Source organism: Mus pahari, chromosome 5 (genome assembly GCF_900095145.1).
Source record: "Mus pahari chromosome 5, PAHARI_EIJ_v1.1, whole genome shotgun sequence".
NCBI lineage: Eukaryota > Metazoa > Chordata > Mammalia > Rodentia > Muridae > Mus > Mus pahari.
This window is the reverse complement of record NC_034594.1, coordinates 1,884,866-1,903,314: the sequence shown is the minus strand read 5'-3', so window position 1 is coordinate 1,903,314 and position 18,449 is coordinate 1,884,866. Positions and strand designations below refer to the sequence as shown.

The 18,449-nt window shown below is 39.0% G+C and overlaps 1 protein-coding gene across 18 annotated transcripts in view; it reads left to right on the top strand.

The window, feature by feature from the left end:
* Positions 1-18,449, top strand: part of Pkhd1 (PKHD1 ciliary IPT domain containing fibrocystin/polyductin) — a 487,582-nt gene that overhangs the window by 366,199 nt on the left and 102,934 nt on the right. Inside the window, exon 65 of one of the 18 annotated variants that reach the window (XM_029539280.1) lies at positions 4,212-4,376. The exons of the other annotated variants lie outside the window; for them this stretch is intronic. Within the exon in view, the coding sequence (XP_029395140.1) occupies positions 4,212-4,240 (29 nt within the window). The 3' untranslated portion in view covers positions 4,241-4,376. Of the gene's footprint in view, positions 1-4,211; positions 4,377-18,449 lie in introns of those variants that run through there. 18 annotated transcript variants of the gene reach the window in all.

Genomic DNA, 18,449 nt, shown 5'->3' with positions numbered 1-18,449 from the left:
TGGGAGTGGCTTGCAGTTCACTAGTTGCATATGCAGAGACACAGGAGCCAACTTGCTGAAGAGGTTAGGATTTTGTTCAGTTTTATTTGTGTTATGTGCATTTAAGGTATACAGCATGATATTCTGACATCTATAGTTAAAGGATTGCTTCCATTGGACAGATTAGTGCAAATGTGGGTCTTTTGAACTACATCTCCTCATTTGCACACACTCTGCTTCTTGCTTCTGCAACCTATCATTCTATTGTCTGACTGAGTTGGAGGATCTAAGAAGGTCAGTGGTGGGACTTATTATCAGTTCTTTGAGAGTTGGAGGATCTAAGAAGGTCAGTGATGGGACTTATTATCAGTTCTTTGAGAGAGCTGCAAGCTGGTGTGGGAACATGTAGTGTAGCCTAGAGGATGCTTCTGATAAGAAGACAGGGCCTTCCCTCAGGACTGGTATTCAGTGGTTTCTGCGAGTCACAAACTGTCTATGATGCAAATAGTCACATCATTTTCTAATTGGTGAACCTGCCAATTCCATCAAATCATTTGTATCCATGGTATCTAATAATTCTTTGTGGGTTTCTGTTTTGTGTCTCATTACATGATAATTTACATCCTATTTTCTAAAAGTGGGAGCTCTCAGTAGACAGAACATTTAAAAACAAATTGTCCTTGATCCACTTGAACTTGAGCTTTGTACAAGGTGACAAATATGGGTCTATTTTCATTTTTCTATATACAGACAGCCAGTTAGACCAGAGAGTTTAGAGGTCAGATGGTGTGGGGGGTGGGGTCATCCATGTGTTTATGGGGTGGGGAGGGGAGGAGGTGTGGGATATGGAACAGTTGGAGGGCAGATGGGGAGGGGAGTGGAATGGAATATGGAGTGTAAAAAATGAATTAAAAATACAATAAAATAAACCAATTTGTCCATCTCAGGCAAATCCTCCTTTTATCCTTGGACTGCCAAAAATTCTTGATGACCAATCCAGGACACTAGATCTTAAGGCTAGCTTAGTACAAAAGTCAGCCAAGGCAGTCAGCATTCATACATGTACGGAAGATTTTGATTTGTGTTTGTGTGTGTTGCTGGAATTGAACATGAGGCCTTTCACATGGTAGGTAAGTACTCATTCACTGAACTACAGCCCCAACTCCTTTTCTTAATTTCTTTTTTCCTTTTAGATGTAGGAAGACTTTGACTAGACATGTGTGTGTGAACCCAGCCTTTGGGATTAACACAGACACACAAAGACACACCCACCCCCCAGAGAGAGAGAGAGAGAGAGAGAGAGAGAGAGAGAGAGAAACAGACAGAGATAGAGAGGCAGAAAAAGGAGAGTCAGACAGAGACAGAGACAGAAGCAGGTGGTAAGAAATTAAATATCTACAAGGAATCTGCTGTGTTAAGTTTAAATGTTACTGCTATATACTATGTACTTCTTTCCAGTTAACAATCTGTTAAGAAGACAATTGTCCTTTAGTGTATGGTATCAATTGTTTTTATTAGTAATCAAGAACAGTCTTTGAGTCAACATATAGTAGTCTAAGCCTGAAATCTCAGCATCTGAGGAGTTTCTATATCAGAATTATCCTGAGCTCAAGGTTAGCCAGACTGCAGAGTGAGACCTTGTCTCAAAGGGGGAAGAAGAATGACTGCATGCCAGATATGACAGACAGACACACTTGCCTGGACACATACCCAAAGAAGAAAAAGACACTAAAAAGCCATAGAAGTGTTTATAGATAAAGTCCTTGACTAAATGAGGTGTTAGGCCTTCACTTTAATGTGTATTGCCTTATATTAAGATGAGCTGAATGATCTCATAAATGCCATTTTCATAATTCATTTACTGGGTGAATATGGGTTTGTTATTATTTTATACATTCTACATTGAATCATTATATTTAAAGCTCATTTCATGATAAACTTTTCCCACACTTAATTTGACATTATTCCCAGCAAGTAACTGTGGCCTGAGCAGGACTTCTGACCAAATCCACCTTCAGGGAAAAAAGGTTGGTTTCCTATTCTTTTTACTGTGAGTAGCTAAGAAACATTTTTCAAATTTGTTGCTTCTGGGACACTTCCCAAGAAAGAAAGTTATAAACCATTCCGGAGACCTTAAAAGTGACTTGTCTTGAATGAAAAATAAAATATGAGGTTGATAAAGAAAGAAAATAAAGTTGGCATTTGACTGTCAGTTCACAGAATGATGGAGTATTTTCGCAGTGAATGATGGGAAAAGTACTGGAGCTGCGTGTGTTCCCGCCTTACAGGCAGAGGGTGGCCAGCCCTTCCCTGTTCTTTGTTGCTGGGTCTTGAAATGTATCTTTCTTTAAGCTTTCTAGGCTTCTTGTTCTTCCCATTTGTTCTGAGAGTGACAGCAAGACGGTATTATAAAATGAGAGCGTGAAGAGGGAGGGAGGGAACGAGAAGAGAGAATGGAGAGGGGAAACGGTTGTTAGAAGATTTGTCTGCCAATATCCGTGCTTGCTGAGGTCTTTTTCTTCTAGCTAGAGGGGGAAATGCCATTCTCTTTTCCCAAGCAATTATAGGCCCCAAAGATTGAAACTTGGTATATAGCTCTTTAATCTCAGCAGATATTTATGGTTAAACATTAGACTTTTAGGATTCCAGATGTCAGGGTATTAAAATATAAAGGCACTGTGGAGTCTCAGAAAATATTAGGCTGTGGGATATGTAGCTGCAAGGGACTTTTATCCCAAGCAGAGGAAGACAGGCTTCCAGTGGTACTTTGTGACACCCGAAGAGCAACTTTGATCCACCTCATTTTCTCACTCTCCCTGGTCTCCAGGCTGTTCAGCATAACACTATTTGATTGCTTTCCGGAGTAGTCCATGCTGTGGGTTGCAGCGATTTTCATGTGTGATTTCTACAGGATAATATGAAAAGGAAGGAATACCCTGGGGATTATTTTGTTACCTTTCCACCTTCTAGACATTGTTTCTCTCTCTTCAAATCTTTCATTTATGACTATGCCGACCACTCTCTCTGGCTCTTTGCTGAGACCATTAAATTAATTACCTCATTTGATGACATTAACGTGATGGGCCCTATGATATATATTTTCTTACTGACTTCATTTTATACGGGCAGCATCTGATGTGGGTATACTGACTCATTGTCCAAGTCATATAGCTAATTAATGAAAGATTCAGGACTGAACTGTTCTTAAGTCAAAACTGTACCCCATTCTTCTATACAGTCTATTTTAGATCTACAAATCTTTCTCACAGACTTAGCTTAAAATAAAGTAAATAGATAACATGATTATTCTAGCAAGTCTCTACTCAGATCAATAAGAATCACAGTTACCGTTTGTTCAGAGCCCTTTGTAGCACTCTATTTGTGAAAAGTTATAAACATTACCCATTTACCCTTATAACACACTCACAATTTTGTCAGGGTTGTTATTAGCTGCAAGTATTTGTGAATATAAGGTTTTAGAGAAATTAGCTACGTTTTTCATGATTCATAGTTTTCATGTTCAGATCCAAAATTTAATTCAATACTTGTCAGACTCAAAAGCTTGGGCTCACAGCTACTTCTAAGTAATTAGGTTCTGGTCTTTGTCATTTGGTGAAACTTCACAAAGCTGTGTTTAATGGCACTTTATGTAGGAGTAAATCAAGTTTTCGATTTTAAAATATGACCATTAGTTATAGTTGCAATATAATAACAACCGTGAAAGTATCATTTTGTTTCTCATCATAGTCTCTATATAATATAAATATATATATTTACATATGGCTATTAGCTCCTGTAAAAAAGGGTTAATATCATAACTAAGAAACCAAGTGTTTCTATTGCTAACCAGGGAGGCTACACTACAACAGTGGAGTAGATACTTAATTGTGCTTTTGGCCTGGATTAAAATTTCATCTTGGAAATTTTCAGTAGCTTCTCCCTTTTCTTTAGTGGGTTGATGTAGGTATAATTTGCAGTTACCTGTTTATTTTATTGAGTTCCCAATGACATTGTGGTGTGTGTGTACTGATAGAATGTGCAAAGGGAGGCATTAAAGTAGAATATGACAGTTCCTGCCCTCACACAGTGGAACAAACAGGCCAGACAGTGACATGACCAGCAGGAATGGACTTGGATAAAATCAGCATCCAGAGGTTTTATGGGGCTGGTCTTTCTTCCTCTGAGAATTTCTGAGGGAAAAGGAGAGAGTTTATTTTATTTTTTTGTTGTAGCTACCAGTAAGACTTTCATGCTCCTCTAAAGAGCCACTCCCCCATCAACCTGAAACTTCCCTAAAGAGAACACTGGCTCATCATAGAAAAGCAGATATGAAAGCAGAAGGGGGATGTTGAGAACAGGAACGGAAGCAGAAGGAGAGAGACAATAGAGAAGAGTGGGTGAGTATCACTGAAGTACTTCATGCAAATGCATGAAATCCACAATGGAGCATATTATGTGTGGTTAATATATACCAATACAAATAACAGATAAAAGTGAATAAATGAATAAGTGTCGTGCATAAGGAGGTAAGCATATGCATTGCACCTAAACAGCAGCTGTGGCCCTGTGTTCTGTGACAGAGATTTGTGCCTTCCATGTGGAACAGTTGCTGGCTTTCCCATGCAGGGTGGGTCTCTGTAGCTAGCTGATCTTCCTTTGTCACTCACTCTCTTGGCTCTACCTGTCATGCTTTGCTTCCATTCTTGTGCAAGTGTTGTGCTATCTCACCAGGCGACAAGCCTGTGAAGAAGTTATGACTTGGGCTGGAGAGATGGCTCAGTGGTTAAGAGCACTGACTGCTCTTCCGAAGGTCCTGAGTTCAAATCCCAGCAACCACATGGTGGCTCACAACCATCTGTAATGAGATCAGACATCCTCTTCTGGTGCATCTGAAGACAGCTACAGTGTACTTAGATATAATAATAATAATAATAATAATAATAATAATAATAATAATAATAAGTTATGACTTTTTACTGTATTTCCTATGACTTATTTCTTTTTCCTGTTTCTAATCAAATACCCTGACAAAATCAAGTTAAGAAGAAAGGGTTTATTTTGACTCATAATTTCATCAATGCAGGGAAATCAGGATGCCCAGAACCCAAAATAGCTAGTCAAGTTATTTCCATAGTCAATTGCATGGAGCAGTGAATTACCTAAGCTCAGTTCCACCCCTTTTGTCCAGACCAGGATCCTCTAGGGAACGGCGCTACCCATAGTGGGTGAGTCCTTCCCACTTTAATACAATCAAGGTATTTTCCCCCCAGACCTGCATGAAGACTCTTTCCCTAAGTCATTCTATCTTTGTCAAGCTGAAAATTAACACTATCTATATTCTAGTATGATTCTAGAATATATATCCAATATACACCAAAAAGTGACTAGTAAATAAATGAATGAAAGATCACTGAAAAATTTAAGACAACTATTCTACAAAGTTTGTTGCATTGGTATGATTGACGTATAATATTTTGTATTATTTTCAAGGCTGTTCTGTTTCCAGAGCTGCTGACTCAGGATACTGAAAAATATGTTCTACTGTCAAATCAATTCTGAAAACTCTATTCACATTGTAGAGATTCAACATATATCTTAAAGCATTAAAGATTATAAGTTATGTAATTAAATTAAAAACTCTTGTTTAATTTTGTTTGACTGGTAAATACAGTTACATGTGTGTAACTAGTATTTTAAAAATGAATTTGGAAAAAACATTGCATCATAGCAAGTTGTTATTCTTCACAAATTTGGCTAGGAAGAAATGATAAGATTAGAATGTCTTGTGTGTGTATGTGGATGATCCCTTGGAGTTCAATCTTTTTCATTCTTTCTTCACCACACAGGGGCTTCTTCCTTCTGTTTTCTACTACTTCAGTCTTAATGGCCAGAATCTTCCTTTTGTAATTTCAACCTAATGATATAATTTGTTTTCTAGCATATTAGAATACATGCTGAATTATTTTCCATATAATACCCCTTTAGATATTCAGTATGACATGAAATTTATGGGTTAACTAATAATCTTTTAAGCTGGGCTTGGTGGCACACGCCTTTAATCCCAGCACTTAGGAGACAGAGGCAATTGAATTTCTGAGTTCAAGGCCAGCCAGGTCTACAGAATGAATTCCAGGACAGCCAGGGCTACACAGAGAAACCCTGTCTTGAACAGAGTTGACAGTTAGGAACTGGAGAAATAACACTGCAACACGGCAGTTAAGAGAGCCTGTGGCCCTAGCAGAGGATTTGAGTTTGGTTCCCAGCACCCACATAAGAGAGACAGATAGTTGTAACACCTGTTTCATGGGAATTCACAGGCATCTGCACATATATTCATGTAGGTGTGTATGTGCAAGCACACACACACACATATATATATATATATATATATATATATATATATATATATATACAAAATCTAAATCCATTCTTTTGGAACAAACAATGGGTTAGGCTTATTACTTTTCTTTTTATAGTATTATAATCTTATTTTGATAAAATATACATTGAATGAAATTTATAAACCTAACCACTTTAAGCATTTAGTTCAGTGGTATTAAATGCATTCCTCATGTCATGCAAGCATCACTACCATCCATATTTATAAGTCTCTTCATCTCATATAACATGAATACTATACCCATTAAACACTAACAGAGAGAGTTCCAAGAGAGAGAGAGAGAGAGAGAGAGAGAGAGAGAGAGAGAGAGAGAGAAGAGAAGAGAAGAGAAGAGAAGAGAAGAGAAGAGAAGAGAAGAGAGGAGAGGAGAGAGAGAGAGGAAAGAAAGAAGTATAAGTGACAGTAAGTGTAAAAATCAGAGCAAGGAGACCCACATGAAGACTAAGCCCTCCATCTGCTCCCCATGTGTAGGGATCTAGGTTCTGCCCTTGGTTGTTGGTTTAGTCTCTGTGAGCCCCCATGGGCCCAGGTTGGTTGACTCTGTAAGTCTTCTTGTCCCTTTGTAGTTGTCCTTGACCCTTCCAGCTGAGCAAACAATTCGTACAATCTTGTTCTTGATGCTTCTTGTGACAATTTGACATCTTATAACTATCTAAAGACCTACATTTCTCTCCCAGCAACTCTGCTTTTATGAAATTATTCTAATGATTTTGTTGAATGAGAAATGAACAATAAAACATTTACAGAGAGACAGAAAATACCAGATCCCTCCACCCCCGACTTGAGGAAGATGGAGAAGTTGCTATATTAAAAATCATGTGTTTATGTTACTTAATATTTTAATAAGGACAAAGTCTGTAAAGCTGCATTTATATTGCCACTGAGAATCCTCACAAATGAACGGGTTTTTCTTAAAAGCATTGTGAAAGAAAGGGACAATGAAGACAAATCTCTTCCTTGATCTGTCAGCCAGCCTCTGTGCTCTGGAATTAAGGAGTAGAGCCAGTTGTATTTGCTTTACCCTCCTCATAGGGGACAGATTGGTAAAAATTGAATTGAAGTTTCTGAGAGTAATTTCAATGGACAAAGGGAGTGGAAACTATTTTTTTATGTATTCATACATTTATTTTTTAAATTTAATTTTATTTGTAATTCATTTTTTACACTCCATATTCCATTTCCTGCCCCTCCCCAGACATCCCACAGTCACACCTCTGACCCATAATTGTTCCTGTATGAAGGAATTACAAGGATAGAAATGGAGAGGAGCCTGAGGAAAAGAAGGTCCAGCGATAGGCCCAAAGTGGGATCCAGCTAAAGGGGAGGTCCCAAGGCCTAACACTATTACTGAGGCTATGGAATGCTCACAAAAAGATACCTAGAAGCAGTTGACACCTGTTGTTGAATTAGGGAAGGCTAAAAGAAGCTGAGAAGGGCAATTCTGTAGGAGAACCAGCAGTTTTAATTAATCTGGACTCCTGAGATCTTTCAAACGTGGAAAATAATTTTTATGTTGCTATGGATAGTAATATTTGGTGCAATGCTGAGGACACAGCTTTGCAATACTGATGGCTTAGAAGCTAGCATATACACACATCAAGTCATATTCTCTTTCTACTAGATTTCTGCTGTTAGGGGCAAAGGAGGAAACCACAGGAGAGATGGATACATACAAAAGCCTTAGCCCCGTGCCATAATCCCTCTAAGCACTACATGAACCACAGTGTCCACTCAGCTGCTGCCGTTACCGGTACCTTGTCATGGCTCTGCTTGGAAGGAGGGCTGGAGAATTTGAGCAATGCACCTTAGCTAGCTCTTATGTTTATTTCCTGTTGATGCTACAGAATACTGATACACCAGTGTCCTGAACCAGCATCAGTATTCAGGTGGTGAACTTAGGCTCTCCCTAGGTAAAGCTAACATTACATTCTGCTGCCTGGCACGATGAATCTACATTCAGTCCATTCAGTCTCTGGAACTAATTCAGTTGCATGTGGTTGTAGGACTGACAGGCCATTTCCTAGATTCACATCAGCTGAGGTTCATGGTCACCTTGTAGGGCATTCCTAGCTTGGAGCTTTAATGCTTCCTCTACACGTTTCCTTTTCCTTACTTTCTTGTCTCCGGCTCTGACTTCAGCCAGGAAGATTTCTCCTCCGAAATAGTTTTCTTTGTCCTGCAAAATCTCTTCACTGTGAAATCTCTAGCCTTAAACCATGCACAAAAGAACACATTTATTAATCCCAGAGGTCAGGAGGTTGGGGCAGGAGGATTGTGAGCTTTAGGCTAATTGGGTTATGTAGTGAAATCCTATTTCAAACAAAAAAGCAAACATACAAACAAAACTATACCCCTAGTCATGTGCATAGTGTCTCCTTGCCACAATCACATATTCAGTCTATGAATTTAAACACTTTAACAGCAGAGACATGCATCCCATAGTTCTTTGCAAGGCTTTCACTCTAGTTACCCAAGCAAGGTCTAGGGAATAGGGATACTGGAGTTGTCTGTTCAAGACATTTCTATTTTAGGAAAGAAGTTAAGGTCTATTCACCTTCTTTCAAACACACTGAGGAAACAGGAAGCATCTATAATCCTTTTGCAAGATAAACAGCTACAGTGCCACTTGATTCACTTTGACATGATGATGAAATGCTGTAAATATTAACTCGACTTCTTGCCACAGATAAAGTGTCTTGATTTGACATGCCTTTTAAATGTGCACTTAGCTATTTGTACTTTAAGTGCATTTGTTTACTTTACACTGCCTTTGGTATATTTACTGTGCTACTGATGCAAAATTCAGTCAGCATTTGCCTACCCACCAATTGCCCCTGAGTTAATAGAAGTAGAATCCAGGCATTAGAAACTTGTGGATGTCCAGTGCCTGATGACGCTCGGTGACACAAACGTGAACTCCTGCAATAAAGGAGAGAAGCTCATTTCCCTGGATCTCTCAAAAATGTCTATAGCCCGCCCAAATAGCTGAGTGTGAGCTTGCAGAAGCTTAGATGAGGGAGCACTGCATTCTGCAGCAATTAATTTTGCAGAGGAAGCAGTCCATTTAAAGATGCCTGCAGCACTCACTAAAATGGAGGTTGTTTTTCAAGGCCACTAGAGCTGCATTTGGCTAAGGCTGGCTCATCAACAAAACAACAATGCTAAAATATGGCCTTCTGGGTTTTATTTTTCCTTTTTTTGTTTTTCAGAAGGAAGGACTAGAGGGGCATTGAATTATGCTCACCTGCTGGAACCAGGCAAAGTCATAATTGTTTAGCCCCATAGCACAACCCTGCAAGGGTTAAAATGACAGAGATATTAGTTTGTGAGGGCTAAAATTGTTGGCTTGAAGCTCTCGGCGATACGCAGACTGTTATTTACCGGACTTGGTCGATTTACTTCTTAATGCAATAATGACCTGTGAAATGAAACGTGAGCTAGACAATTGTTCCTCATTGTGTCCTCCACAGCCTCCCTTCATACCCCATTAAACCACCATTAATTCCATATGAAAGAGAGTCACGCACAAGCACCAATGGCCCCTTCCTTTTCCTTCTTGGTCTTCCTTGCCCCCATAATTATAATTTTATCCCTTTGTATTTTCCCTTTCCTTCCTTCTTCCCTGTGAATACAGAAATAATGGGGTACACGGTAAGAAATTCCTCTAAATCAGTGCTTCTGAAAGTGAGCAACGCATATCACTTGCAGGGTGTGTGCACAGCTTTGCAATTCCGTGGACACAAAAATGGTGACAGGAAAGTTTTTTAAAACAGGGAGTACTCAGTTAGACCTGCCAAAAATGGTCCACAGATATGCAGAATATTCAGTGCAAAGCAAGCCTTTGCACTGGCTAAGTCAGGGTGGGGTTTCCTACAGAAGGATTACATGGGCATCCCAAGACATCTCTACCTCATATTTTCAGCAGTCTGACTAGCTTTGAACTATTATTTTGTATTCCTCGATCTGCTTTAACTTTCCCATGATGATCCCAAGGAAGAAAAGGATGGCACATGCATAAGAGATGGGTCTGTAGAATCTTTTCCCCGACCCTGTTCTGTGTATGGTGCTATAGCTAGGGATTATCATAGTTTCCTCTTCAGTCTTCATGGTTGCTGCTATGGTTGCCATGACAGCTGCCTCATCTTCATTTCTGTCCCTGTGGCCACATTGCTTTGCAATAGACAAATATTCCTTAGCCTCTTTTGTCAGGATGCTTGTGACTACACTCACAGCTTAACCAGATAGTGGAAGCTATTCCCCTGGTTTCAGAACCTTAACTTGATCATTTTCAGATTTCCCCCCCCCCCGGCAACACAGAGGTAATGTTCATAGCCAGTGGGGGAAACAACATAATTGTGTGTGTGTGTGTATGTGTGTGTTGAGATCCAACCCAGGGTCTCAGGCCAGACATGCAAATGTTCTACCACTGAGTCACACTGTAGCTTGCTGTAGCCATTATATGGATTTATATGCACAGTATTCTGAGCACAACAAAGAATATTTTAGTCTTGTATTAAACACACAAAAAATTAAGTGGGCAATCTCAGTGGTCACAAAACAGAATGATTAGATGTGAAAGCAAGACAGAGATTTGCAGAAAGGTGGGAAGGTGATAGAGGCAATATGGAGAAGGGGCATGAGTAGTCAGTATATGCTATGTACATGTGTGAGATTACAAACTAACATTACAACATTCCACAATAAATTGTTATACAAAATGTAAAAGACACCCATACTCTAATAATAGATTGATCATAGGGAATATCTCATCACCAATTTGTTTTTCAGCAGTAAAGACTGAATCTTGCACATACTACATTAGAGCTAGACTCTCAGCAATTACTGTTTTCACTATAGACGCTTTTAATTTAACTTCTGGCTTTAGAGGTATGTGTGCTGTCTTGACTTGAAGTCATTTTCAGGGGTCAATAGTGTCCTGAGTATTAAAGGTGGTTGTTGTTTTGAAGTTTTTACCTAGGAATTAGAAAGTTCATATCTCTCATTTTCTACCTCCTAAAGAAGACCATTTGTGTGGGGAAATGAACGGGACGGGAAGGTGTGCAATAATCAAACGTGCACACATTGCTGTTACAATGGCATAAAAGTACTCAGACCTGCAGTAGGAATTCACATTGAATTTGTTATTACATGGGGCTCACTACCTAGTTCTTTCCTGGATGCTTCTTGTATAAAATATGTCTATGTTTCTATTATAGCTCATATTAGGCAAGTATCAGGAACAAGGTGCCTTCTAAAATCCTAAATCCTGTTCTCCCGTACTTTTACATTTTGTCTTAACTGGAAGGGTGTGATGACTCAGAACACATTTCTATCCAACACCCTGATATTAGGATGTGTTTAAGAAGGATAATCAAAAAGGGAATAAAGTTATTAGTGCAGAATGAAATGATGAATGGTTAGTTTTTTTGTTGTTGTTTTGTTTGTTTTGTTTTGTTTTGTTTTCTTGGTTTTTCAAGACAGGGTTTCTCTGTATAGCCCTGACTGTCCTGGAACTCACTCTGTAGACCAGGCTGGCCTCGAACTCAGAAATCCACCTGCTTTTGCCTCCCAAGTTCGAATGATTAGTTTTTAATGAGCTTTATTTCCTTAACAAACAAAACCACTGATTAGCATTACAGCTCAGATGGCTCCCATCCTGTATTTTATGTTGTAAGAACGTTGTATCAAGTGTTTCATTATTTCCTTCTCTGTCCCAGCAGGGAAGGGGCTGCTTCATACATTCAATCTTAGAGCATACTTAGTGATGCCATTCATTCATGTTACATTTTGCTTAGAATAGTTAATGGTATCAGTTGTGAGTCCTTTTCCTGACCACATTATAATCTCTTAGAGGGCAGGAAGATTAATTATGCTAATTTTAGTTTAATTTGAAAAACACATCAACTCTATATCACACTGCAATCAAAATTTCTACTATTTCCATATTTTCCATTGGCTGAATGCCTCCTACATTCCAGAAGCTGTTAGATTATATATATATATATATATATATATATTATCAAGTAGGAAAGTCAGGTTGCTAAGATCTGTGCTCAAGGTACTCTGTGTGTGTATGTTTGAGTGTGATGTATGCATGTATACATGTAGGTGTGTGTGCATCTGTGTATGCACACATGTATATGTACATGTGTGTATGCACATGTATGCCTGCACATGTCTGTGTCTGTGTCTGTGTGAATGTTTATGTATGTGTGTGTATGTGTGTGTATGATGTGTATGTGTCTGAGCATAGGTGTGTGTATGTGTGTGAATGCATGTGTGTGCCTGTGTGTGCACGTGAGTGCATGTCTGTATACATATGTGTGTGCCTATGTGTATGTGTGTTACATGGTGTATTTGTGTATATTTATGTGTGTTTGTGGTATGTATGTGTGTGTCTATGTGTATGTGTGTGTGCATGTGTGTGCTTGTGTGTCTGTGTGTGTGTCTATGTGTATGTACATGTATATGTGTGTGCTACTGTAAGTTTAACTCAGAATCTCATACATAATAGGTAATACACTCTTAGTTACACCCCAAGTAATTTTAAGACTTAAATACTTTTAGTGCATCTTGAAGTAGAATCTGTAGCATCACTTCATACACTGACCAGGTTGTCTCATGTGTCAGCTTCTTAAACAGATGACATTAAATCTGTGCAATGTCATGTCAAGTCATGTCTAAGACTTTCATAATTTATTGTCTATGACTTTTTTTTTTGTAGTTTTTAAAATACCGATTTCCTTCCCAGAGTCTACATTTTCTAAAGAATTTCCATACAATCAGGACTCTGATTTGAACCTCAAGGAGATATTTTAGAAGGAGAGATAATTGACATAGTCGACTCTACTGTGGCATGAAATGTGTACCTCTATCTCTGAACACAATGCTCTACTAGTGGTTGTTGGTATCAACTGACTATTCTTTTGGGGAAAGGAGAAAGAGCTTTCCAGTTTGAATAGAAACATGAATAAAGAGATCAGATATTGTAAGATTTGGGGTTTATTTGGATGTAGTATGGAAAAGATTTGAGAACAGCCAGGGTGTGGCCCTCTGGAGAGCCCTCATTACAGGCTAAAATCCTGATAATTCTCTTGACTTCAGTAACCTTTCAGAAGGCTTTTAAAAAGCCAGAACAGAAGAGGAGTCTGCAGGAAGCTGGACCTCAGAGAGATTAATCAGGCTGCAGGAAACAGGGTGAAGAATGTATTGGATCAGGGACCAAATTCTAAAACTTGTAGGGACAGTGTTCCAATTGTTGAGATTTGAAAGAAATGCATTGACCTGGAAGACATTGATGACAACCAGGATGGACGGGATGGCTTTGGCCCAAGAAATAAATGGACAGAAATAGAATGGGTTTCCTTGCTCTGACTGTTGGGCTCTCTGGATATTGAGGCCAACAATGATTTTATTGTGCAGAGACAGAGTATCTCAGGGAACTGAAGTTCTAGTAGCAGATGTAGGGAAATAAGAAGGAAAAGTGTAGCTACCTCTCCTTTTCCCTTAGTGAGCTGGGAAAGGCTGGTGTCTGGGGGAGTAGATACCCAAATATTCAGCTGTACATGAAGCCTCTGAGATTCGAACTTGAGTGAGAAAATCAAACTGGACTCAGACAGAAGCTGTCTGGAATAAAAATATCAGGTAAAATACAGCCTATGTAGTTGAAAAGGAAAAGGAAAGGGAGAGAAGGTATGGTGAGAACACTGGGGATGCACAGCACTCTAAGGCAGAAGATGCTTTACTTGAAATGTTAATAAGTAATTGAGCAACGCATAGGGTTAGGGTTCTTTTCTGTTAGAGATGCAAAAGAACAGTAAGGTGACTGACTGTGACAGCAGAAGTTGTCCATTCCTATGTGGATGCCTACTAGGATCTGAGGTGCTCCAAAACCCAAAAATGTATGTATGTATGTAGATGTATGTATGGGCTATATGGAAAGATGCTCTCCAGTCACACACTAATGGAAGAACTAGTTTTGTATGTATGGGCTATATGGAAGATGTAGATGTATGTATGGGCTATATGAAAAGATGCTCTCCAGTCACACACTAATGGAAGAACTAGTTTTGAAACAACGTGACTTGAGGGCATGGCCCCTTCTTGGTTTTGTTGCCTCTCACATACTTCCTCGTTCCATTCTAAAATCTGTGTGGAGTAACATACCCAACAGGTATTTACATTGGGCATTTATTGTATGCTAAAGGAGTGTTAAACAAAAATGACACACTAACATCCTTACAATTTATTAAAATTAACAAAAGATTAGATATGATTCATCTCTATATCATCTCTTTGTCTAGCTCTATCTCTATCATCTGTCTGTTTATATCTAGCATCTGTCATCTATCATCTATCTATCTATCTATCTATCTATCTATCTATCTATCTATCTATCTATCTATCTATCTATCTTCATGTTGGGAATGACAAGTGTATATTACTCCCAAGGTCTCTTAATGATAAGTCATTTTTAAAATATACATTGTAAAATCCATTTCATCTGTTTAGGTATATGGATGTTTTATCTGTTTGTATATCTGTGTACAATTTGCATGCCTGGTATCTGCATGGTCAGAAGAAGGCATTGGTTCACTAGAACTGAAGTTATAGTATGTGAGCCATGATACGAGTAGTAGGATTTGAACCTGGGTCCTTGGAGAATCTGTCAGTTCTCTGAACTGTTGAGTGTTCTGGCTTGCTCCTTAGAATACTTCTTTTTTATTCACAAAATGTTTATGGAGGTGATTCAAAGATGTTACCTGAAGAACTGAGCCAATGAGGTTTAAAATTGACCAAATCCTTCAAGTCTTTGCTTCATTGTTGGATTTTGCCAAAAGCAGAACATGTATTATTTTTTTACTCAAAGAATACAATACCATTTGCTCAATTTATTTTCTCCAATTAGATTAGAAAATTATCTCTATAATTATACAGAGATGTGGTAAAATTGCTGTCTACTGTAATACACAACTTCTCTGATGAGACCTGAACTAATCCATAAGTATAAGGATGAAAAATTAAACTGCAGTTTTATGCTAAGTCTATTTGGCAAATCAGTACTAGTGGGTTCTCCCCTAGGGTAGTGACCTCACTAGCCTTAGGTCCTAGGCCAGGTTCACAGTACCAGGCCGTCCTAGGCCAGGTTCACAGCACCAGGCCTGACTGGTTAGAAGGCTTCCTTCTAACGTTCATCTGTTATCAATCTCTTTTCGTTTTCATTATCTATTTTACTTCTCAAAAGATCTTCTAAATTAGTGCTTCTCATGTGTAACTTTGGTGATAAATTTTGTTATCTCCTCCACTCCCAGACAACCTTCAGTGGTATTTGAAGACCTCTCTGGGACTCTGAAGACAATGGCACTAGCAATTGGGACAGTTACATTGCATCCTATAGTGGAACATATGCTGCTGCCCACAGGAGAAAAAAAATTATGTATCTCCAAAGGTCAATATTTCTGAGGATTAAAGATCCTAATGACTCTAAGTGATTTAATTTTATAGGAAAAACTATACAATACACCAGCTAGACTTCCTTTTGACATACTCATCCTATGATGTCACATTGCATGTTTCAGAAGCTTCATGTTCTGACTGACATTCAAAGTAAGCTCTATGTTGTGTAAGTATTTGGAAATGGCTGTTCCCTATAGATTGTTATCATGCTGTCAGGAAAATTGATTAGTATGTGGTCAGTGCAATGCTAGAGCTCTCAGAAGACTTTGTGAGCTTCTTGATGAATTACATGAAGCAATTGGACATCAGAGCATTTTAGCTCAAAAAGTACAACTCCTTGACATATTGTAGATACCTGAATAATAATTTCTCTGTGCAGCAGTAGGAAATGAACTGGAGACACATACTGTTGAATTTTTATTCCCTCTTATCTTGATACAGCGCTTGCATGTAGCATCACATTGATCTGCATTATTAACCTGAAAATTCCATTTGCATGTTTTTATTTGATTATATCTCCATTTATAGTTGTTCTCATTTTATGCAACAGAAGCTCAAAATATCATAGATCACTTTCACTGAGAACACCTCTATCTGAAGATCAGATAGCAGATAGTAAATGTTATTTAATGACTGTGACACAGTATCACAGCGAAATCTTCACACTGTCTTCAACATCGAATCCTACCAGAAACAGTGATATTGCCTAAGCTTCAGGTAGATAATTCTTAAAAGGAATTTTTACTGTTTCTATGTATTCCCTAGAAAATGTAGCATCTGAGATACAGTGACTAGACCCACATTTATAGTCTGTAAACATTGGTGACAATGTGGTGTTGTTTGTAGACACTTCCCAGCTTCTGTTTTTAGAGAAAGCAAACATGATAGAAAGTGTGTTCTGACTGTTCCAAGGACACAGAAATTGTCCCCAGCAGAAAAACAGTCATACACACAGAGAGAACGTGTGTGTAAGACTGGCTTGAGGCTGGGAATGTAGTCGTTCATATGGCTTTGAAGGCAGTAGGGGAGGCAAAGCATTGAACTTCCTCCTAGAGTGCCTACCAGGTTCTTGTGCTCTTAGTTCCAAAACACATTCTGAAGTAATTGTGATATTGGGGTGTTTTGAGTAGGAAAGGCCCCCATACACTCATATGTCTGAATACTCCATCACTGAGGAGTTGCTCTGCTTGACAGGGATGAGGTGGTGAGGCCTTGTTAGAGGAAGTATGTCATGAGGTTTGGACTTCGGGGTTTCAAATATGCAAGCCAGTACCAGTGTTTCTTTCTCTCTTCCTACTGCCTGCCAATCCACATATAGAACTCTCAGGTTCTTTACCAGCACCATGCTCTCAATCATGATGCTAATGAACTAAATTTCTGAATGTAAGTACATATATATACATATGTGTGTGTGTGTGTGTGTGTGTGTGTGTGTAACCTTTTGTCTTGCACAGACAGACCACTACTAAAGCTATTAATACATTTGGATGCAGCATATTTCTTTAACTACTAGAAAAGTAACCACTTAGTCAGGTCTTATTTCTCTAGAGGTTTCTATTCTAGAGTAGCTTTCTGAGAGAAGCCTTTAATCAGTATAGTTGGGATAAATAAAGGACATTGTTTCCCATACTGCTTGCCCTGTTTCTTCAGAGTCCTATCTCATTGAGACCAAGTCACTCTCTTCTGTGATTGGTTTCTCCTGTGCTCAGGCTCCTGCCCTTCAACTCTTTCCAGAATGTCTTCCTTGTTCTGCCTGGTATGTGGCTACTTACACACAACATTATCAACTGGGTTAATGAAGTGAGCCATAAGTGTAAGAATCTTTTTTAATTTTTATTTTTTGGGTTTTCAAGACAGGGTTTCTCTGCAGAGCTCTGGCTGTCCTGGAACTCACTCTGTAGACCAGGCTGGCCTCGAACTCCACCTGCCTCTGCCTCCCAAGTGCTGGGATTAAAGGTGTGCGCCACCACACCCGGCTCTTTTTGGTTTATTTTATTTTATATTATTTGGAAGTGTAAGACTCTTATGCAACACATCAGTACCTAGAGCATGCCCCTAGAAGGTCCGGCAATCGTTCCCAAACCACATGAAGATTTACAAGTGAAGAGTCCTGAGAAATGAAGAGTCCTGAGAAATTACACAAATTCAGGGCTTCCCTCTCAACCCTGCTTATCTATGCTCCTTGCGACCAAAGGCTTCTTTTTTCTGCCAGAGGGCCTTTTGAGTTTATAATGATGGACAAGGGAGTCATTTACTTTTAGTCATCACTTGTGACTTTCTTTTGCACAGGTATGTTGTACCTGGGGGAACATTAGTAATTCTTGAAGCTTTAAAATGTTCTCTTAAGTCTACTGATTTTTCCTCCTTTTCAATTCCTTCTTTATGCACCTCATCATTTTTCCCTCTCATATCCTTGGCCTCTTTTTTAAAAATTTTTTTATTATTATTTTCTTTATTTACATTTCAAATGCTATCCCGAGAGTTCCCTATACCGCCGCCCCCCCCCCCCCCCATTGCTCCCCTACCCACCCACTCCCACTACTTGGCCCAGGCATTCCCTTGTGCTGGGTCATATAAAGTTTGCAAGACCAAGGGGCCTCTCTTCCCAGTGATG